Source organism: Sinocyclocheilus rhinocerous, unplaced genomic scaffold, assembly GCF_001515625.1.
Source record: "Sinocyclocheilus rhinocerous isolate Xijiao unplaced genomic scaffold, SAMN03320098_v1.1 scaffold539, whole genome shotgun sequence".
In the NCBI taxonomy this organism is placed as follows: domain Eukaryota; kingdom Metazoa; phylum Chordata; class Actinopteri; order Cypriniformes; family Cyprinidae; genus Sinocyclocheilus; species Sinocyclocheilus rhinocerous.
Genome location: NW_015653003.1, coordinates 38,540 through 46,333, shown reverse-complemented (window position 1 = coordinate 46,333; position 7,794 = coordinate 38,540). Strand labels below are relative to the sequence as shown.

At 35.8% G+C, this 7,794-nt stretch overlaps 1 protein-coding gene across 2 annotated transcripts in view; it reads right to left on the bottom strand.

Annotated features, from left to right (window-relative positions):
* Nucleotides 1-1,416: 1,416 nt before the first annotated feature.
* LOC107715459 (PH domain leucine-rich repeat-containing protein phosphatase 2-like) overlaps nucleotides 1,417-7,794 on the bottom strand; it is a 14,836-nt gene continuing 8,458 nt past the window's right edge. Inside the window, exons 3-4 of one of the 2 annotated variants that reach the window (XM_016521607.1) lie at nucleotides 2,347-2,480; nucleotides 1,417-2,034 (exon numbers count right to left, since the gene is read on the bottom strand). In XM_016521607.1, coding sequence (XP_016377093.1) covers nucleotides 2,024-2,034; nucleotides 2,347-2,480 — 145 coding nt within the window. In that variant the 3' untranslated portion in view covers nucleotides 1,417-2,023. Of the gene's footprint in view, nucleotides 2,035-2,263; nucleotides 2,481-7,794 lie in introns of those variants that run through there. The other variant, XM_016521606.1, reaches the window with a different exon arrangement.

Here is a 7,794-nt window from a genome sequence, read left to right as displayed (position 1 = left end):
TACTATTGCAGTATTTATAAAAGGGGTAGTTCACCCAAAAATTAATTCTGTCATAAATTACTCTTCATCAAGTTGTTCCAAACTTGTATGAGTATCTTTCTTCTGTTGAATACAAAAGAAGATATTTTGAAGAATGTTGGTATCCAAACAGTTGACGGTACCCATTGACTTCCATAGTATGGAAAATATATATATTATGGAAATCAATGGCTACAAGCAACTGTGACTATTTTCATTTTTGTGTGAATTATACCTTTAATATTTTGAATTAGCTTTTTATTTTTATAGAAATATTTTTAATTTAATTTATATTAATATTTTTATATTTTAGCTTTATTTTAATTCGTTTGAGTTTAATTCATGTCATGTGCCTTTTTGATTTGCATTTTTAATATTTCCATTTAGCTTGAATTTATTTTTATTTCAGTTTTTATCAATTTAGTATTTCAACATTTCAGTTAGTTACCAAGGTAACATTTCCAATTTTTCCAAGTTTTTTTTTTTTTTTTTTTAAGTAAGTTGAAGTTTAAAATTTAAGGTTTTCATCAAATATTTACATTTTATTATATTTCAATTACTGAAAACTATTTTTAATAGTTTTAGTAAACTAAACATATCTAGGGACCAGAATATCCTTGGTTATGTTCACACTGCGCAATATTTAAAGGTGACATATCATGAAAATCTGACTTTTCCAGGTTTTAAGTGCTATAATCAGTCCACTCAAAATAGGCATTTTCAAAATGATGTAATAAATGATCTGTGGAGTATTTTGAGCTGAAACTTCACAGACACATTCTGGGGACACCAGAGACTTATATTACATATTGTAAAAAGGGGCATAATATGTCTCCTATAAATTTATGACAAAACTGTGGAAAATGCTGCATGTAATCAAGTCCATTCAGAGCTGAATTCATCATGCATCAGACAATGCTTTAGCATTTACACATTCATGCAGAAGCTGCGGTCAAAACCGCTCACTTGCTCACTCATTTACCATTCAATGCATAGTGAATGTCACATTAAAGCCACAGGAAACAAGAAACAGGAAACGACATCATAGAGAGGACTCTGTAGACCCTCATGATTGTGATCCATGTTCAATAAGCCTCCTATATACGATATACATATATATCATAATTATAACGTGACCAATTTATGACAAGGCAAGGTACATTTTTATGTGGTGCAACTCTCCAAAAGCATAATAATAGTAATAATAATAATAATAATAATATTTTTCTCATATATTTAAAAACATTTTTTAAATTTTTTTTTCATTATATATTTATTTATTTCTACTTTGCTTTAATTTACTTTATTTCAGTTTTAGTAATTTTAGTACTTCAACCTAAACTATTTTTTATACACTTTTTTATATTTATATATATCATTCCATTTTTTGACAGCATTTTAAGTTGCACTTTCTCCCATTCATAGTAAAAATAAACGTCTTGGTATTTATATAGTCTTTGGTATTTCTAAGAACTTGCCGTTTTATAATCATTCCTATTATTCATCATTGACCCATATGTGTGTGTTATGGTGTGTGTGTGTGTGTGTGTTATTATAGACAACATAATGGTAAATTGCGACAGTAGTTATGCGTATTGATTCATTACTCAGGCTTTCGTTCTTGACAAAAATGGCTAGTGAAAAAAGCATGATGTATCACCATGGTTATCTGGATATGATACTAGGATAATACCTTGTTTGTGGACATGCCATGATATCATTTAATACCATAGTATTACATTGATACAAATGCATTGTGGTACTGCCACAGTACGTTTGTGTTGGAAGGAGGAAAAACACATTTTGCTGATGCTTTTTTTCAATCTGGCTCTGAAACCTCAAACAGCCAATCACATCATCAGGAAGAGGTTTGTACATGATGCATGCTGGAACAAAAGCGTAATTGGCAACCTTTGTGTGACTGAAGAGAAAGAGCTAGAATCAGACGCAATCCCCTCAACACTGATGTTGACACACACTGATGCCTCGAGAAAAAGCCCATTATTCATTCCACAGCTGTCAGGCCAAAGAGAGAAGAGGGAACAGGGGTTGTATATGAAAACACAGATTTGCACCCGTGCAGTAGCATTCGACTACACCCAGTCGCACTGAGAACGGCAGGCAGAAATGGTGCACGAGTTTCCCTCTCGAGCGGATACTAAACAACACAACAGCTCTGGAGGACTCAAAGAGTTTGCTCTGTAAAGCCAGCAAACTGTTCGCAGAGCTCTGGGATTTTGGCCTGGTCAATAGAGCTGGCAGCGGCAGCATTCAGACTGAAAGCGGCTCACAGGGGCCTGTGTCGGCCTCCCGCGGCCCACAACTCACCACTGTAGAAGCGGATCATGCAGCTGAGGTCTGAGTTGGCGGCTTCCTGCTGGACACGGAGCGGGTCTTCATAGCCCATAGCAGTCAGGTAGTCATAGACCATCTGAAGAGGACGCTCGGAGGGGTCCAGCCTCCTACCAACAGAAAGAGACCGGAGTCAGAGCTGAGAACAAACCGAAATACAGCGTTCTAAAACCTAAACAAATGACACTTCAGATACTGATGTCATACATAACCAGGGATCAGATTCACAAAACATTCTAAAGGTATAGTTCACTCAAAAATGAAATTTGCTGAAAATGTACTCTCCCTCAGGTCATCCAAGATGTAGATGAGTTTGTTTCTTCATCAGAAATGTAGCATTGCATCACTTGCCCACCAGTGGATGCTCTGCAGTGAATGGGTGCCGTCAGAATGAGAGTCCAAACAGCTGATAAAAACATCACAATAATCCACAAATAATCCACAAGACGTGTTTAACTTCAAACCATTGCTTTCTAGCTAAAATATGAGTCCTCTATCTATAATATTCTTTCTCCAGTGAAAAGGTAGTCTCGTTTGGATTGGGAGAGAAATCTGCACAGATCAAGCACTTTACAAGCGAAAACAGCCCAAAACACTTCTAAACAAATATATTGGTGGATTTTGATGTGAGAGGACAACAGTGGATGAATTTATTCACTGGAGGAAGCGTTATTATGGATTATGGACTCGCATTTAAGCCGGAAGCAACAGTTTGATGTTAAAACACGTCTTAATGATGGATTTGTTTCTTACAAACATGGGGCTTTTCACTTCACTAGATGTTAACTGATGGACTGGAGTGGTGTGGATTATTTGTGGATTATTGTGATGTTTTTATCAGCTGTTTGGACTCTCATTCTGACGGCACCCATTCACTGCAGAGCATCCACTGGTGAGCAAGTGAATGAATGCTACATTTCTGATGAAGAAACAAACTCATTTACATCTTTGATGGCTTGAGGATAAGTACATTTTCAGCAAATTTTCATTTATGTGTGAACTATTCCTTTAAGAAATTTCAAAATATCTTAAAAAGATGGATTATATCAACAGGAAATATTCCTTACTTGTTGCCATGTTTGTTTGTTTTTACCAAATATATATATATATATATATATATATATACATATACACATTTATACATATACATATATATATTTTTTTTTTTTTGCCTGACTGGAGCACATTATTGAGCAATCAGGGCAGAGGACAGAAGCTGTCAGATTTATAATGACATTTCATAAATAAATACTGCCATTCATTTTATAATTTCAGCTATCAACCCTCGTGAAACACTTTTGAAGTGCACTTAAATGTACTGAATGTGCACTTGCAGTGTACTTCAAACTTCAATCTCAAATACTTCAATCTTAAAAGTATTTTATTATTTTTCTTAAATACTTAATTGTGCAGCAGTACAAACAAGTATAGCCAGCCTGGAGATTTAAAACACACACACACACACACTTTAAATCATAATTACATGTTTCCCCAATAATAATTGTAATATTTTATCAATATTTGTGCATTACCAATGAGTCATCAATATTTTGAGTCAATTTTCCAGATTTGCATTTAGATACACTTAAGCCATAAAACCCCATTTTTGATGAGTTATTCACCATAAATATGGACAGACTGGTACACACTATGGAAAATTGCATGTAAAAGGTTTCACAGACAGCATATAAGGTATACAGTGCAATATTCAGTAATCAAGCACTGAACATTGTCAGTGTGAAATGTGGGCCTACACAGGACCCTGTGCACGTATCCCAGCTCTGAACAAGCATGACAACACACAGGTGTTTCGATTTAAGATCAGACTCTGTCCTAACATCCTCCAGCAGTGCCTCTCCCTCAGAGTTGGGTGTTTTCCCAGCACGCCAGACAGATAATATATCCCAATCCACTGGGATCACGTCTCGTCCAACTCAATATCTCAACATTCATTAAAGAGCTGAAGCGAAAGAACACCGATCTCATTACGTCTGACTATATTCCCTTTAAACAAAGCAAATAATCAGTCTGTCGATCTGACTCGATCATCTGTTCGTGACGTGACGGCATCCTGCTTTTTATTAAAACTGTCTGGCTTCATAATCGTCCACCTCACGCAGCGCCGCCGTCTTTCTCTCCCTGATTAAATCGTCATCTCATTCCACCACTCTAATCCTGTTAATGGATCCTCGCGGTGCTCTGAAGCAGATAGGCCGGCGAACGCTGCAATCCGTGACCCACAGCCTGGCAGCTGCTCCGATCACATGCTCATGCAGACCTGTCAGGTGTCCTCGTGGTGAAGCCAATTTAAGATTTGCTGTACTTGTTTGTAGGACTGCACAATTAATACATATACACATTTATACATATATACATATACATATATATTATTATTTTATTTTTATTTTTTATTTTTTTGCCTGACTGGAGCACATTATTGAGCAATCAGGGCAGAGGACAGAAGCTGTCAGATTTATAATGACATTTCATAAATAAATACTGCCATTCATTTTATAATTTCAGCTATCAACCCTCGTGAAACACTTTTGAAGTGCACTTAAATGTACTGAATGTGCACTTGCAGTGTACTTCAAACTTCAATCTCAAATACTTCAATCTTAAAAGTATTTTATTATTTTTCTTAAATACTTAATTGTGCAGCAGTACAAACAAGTATAGCCAGCCTGGAGATTTAAAACACACACACACACACACACTTTAAATCATAATTACATGTTACCCCAATAATAATTGTAATATTTTATCAATATTTGTGCATTACCAATGAGTCATCAATATTTTGAGTCAATTTTCCAGATTTGCATTTAGATACACTTAAGCCATAAAACCCCATTTTTGATGAGTTATTCACCATAAATATGGACAGACTGGTACACACTATGGAAAATTGCATGTAAAAGGTTTCACAGACAGCATATAAGGTATACAGTGCAATATTCAGTAATCAAGCACTGAACATTGTCAGTGTGAAATGTGGGCCTACACAGGACCCTGTGCACGTATCCCAGCTCTGAACAAGCGTGACAACACACAGGTGTTTCGATTTAAGATCAGACTCTGTCCTAACATCCTCCAGCAGTGCCTCTCCCTCAGAGTTGGGTGTTTTCCCAGCACGCCAGACAGATAATATATCCCAATCCACTGGGATCACGTCTCGTCCAACTCAATATCTCAACATTCATTAAAGAGCTGAAGCGAAAGAACACCGATCTCATTACGTCTGACTATATTCCCTTTAAACAAAGCAAATAATCAGTCTGTCGATCCGACTCGATCCTCTGTTCGTGACGCGACGGCATCCTGCTTTTTATTAAAACTGTCCGGACTCATAATCATCCACCTTGCGCAGCGCCGCCGCCTTTTCTCTCCCTGATTAAATCGTCATCTCATTCCACCGCTTTAATCCTGTTAACAGATCGTCACGGCGCTCTGATGCAGACAGGCCAGCAAACACTGCAATCTGTGACCCACAGCCTGGCACTAGCAGAATGCAGCTGCTCCGATCCACATGCTCGCATGCAGACCTGTCAGGTGTCCTTGTGTTAAAGTGGAGCAGGGGTCGGCCGCACTGCACCTTCACAGCAGAAGCTCAATTCAGCAGACGGAGATTTGCAGTTGGGGGGGGGATCTAATTGCAATTACAATTTAAAGGGGTCCTATTATGCTTTTTCACTTTTTCAGATACATTATTGTAATTTTGCTGAAAAAAATCTGTAATTAATACTACTACTACTAATAATAATAATAATTATTATTATTATTTTAAAAATAAAAAAAAATTATTATTGTATTTAATAATTGTATTGTAATTATTGCAATAATTGTAATTTTGCTTTCAAATAAAAAAGTTATTTAATTATTTTATTAATAATAAAGATAAATAAATAAATAAAAACAAAATAAGAAATATTATTGTAATTTTGCTGTATAATAAAGATTAGGGTTTAAGAACAACAACAATTATTATTACTGTTAGTAGCAGTAGCAAATAAATTAATAAATACAAATATAAAAATTAATAAATAGAAACAAAATGAGAAATATTTTGTTTAATTTCTCAGTAAAATACAAACTAAGTATTTAAGAAAGATACCAATATAATAATAATAATAATAATAATAATAATTTCATTTATACAAATATAAATATGACAAAATAAAACAAATAAAAAATACTGTTGTAATGTCGCTGTAAAATAAAAATTAGTATTTGAGAAAACATTAATAATAATACATTTATTTCACATTGCAACTATAAATATTACGATACTAATATTTATGGATGTCTTAATTTCTTCAATTTCAAATCTTTAACCACTGAACTTATTTTGCCCTCAAAGCTTCTCTTTTGTTGATAAGCGCTTCTCATTAAAAGTATGGAAAGATGCATGTCACATCCCCAAATGCACACAAATGTGTCCCAAACTCAGAGCAGATCCAGAGATGAGGTTTGTGTGGAGCAACATTTACTGTGAAACAATCAAGCTGCTCCGAGACGCTGAAAACAGCGGCAGATTATGAGCTGCTCACGTCTAAATGAACACAGTGCCACGCTTCACTCTGAAACACGCAGTGCATCTCTTTATTTCATTAATCACAGCCTTTGCGATTGATAAATCACATTAAGCCATATCGTGCTTTACTGTTTATTTTGATTAATCATGCAGCCTGGCTCTGCGGTCGCCCCTGCTTTGCTCTTTGCTTTGAGAGGCAGAGTGCAGCTGACAAGGACACTTTAGGGATTTAATGGTTTCTTGCGGCTTACCTGAAGTGAAATAAATAGTAGACAAGGGTAGAAAGCGCGCACACACACACATCAGCAGATGTCCCTGTGAGCTGCTCTAATGAGCAGCCTCCTCACAGCGAAACCTCGGCTCAGAGCTGGACTGCTTCCTGCGAAATAATGTGATTTCAGCCATCTCAGCCACAGCCCAGTCATTCCCAGAAGGGCAGAGAGAGGGGAAAGCATGACTTGCTTCTCTCTCTTTTGTCAGGCACACCTTTAAAACCACCACAGACACTGCAGACACTAGACACACAGAGGAAAGCACAAACCCGCCTCGAGAGCACAGGGAGTGTTGCAAACGCCTGCATATTCTGGTGTTTTGCTCTTGTGCACTTATCGTTAGCGGTTGCTAAGACACTATTACTAATGTTCATACTGTTTTCAAAATGTGTTTTTTTTTTTTTGGAAATCAGGATTTTAAAGGGATAGGTCACTCAAAAATGACAATTCTGTCAACATTTGTTTAACATTCAAAAATGAAGAAATTAAGACAGTATTACAGTTGTACTGTAAAAATTAAATATTTTTAAATGCTTGATTAAAAAAAAACATTTACAGTGAAATAATTTTTTTTTTTTTTTATCTGAGTCTACAAACAATTAGACTTAAAAATAATCA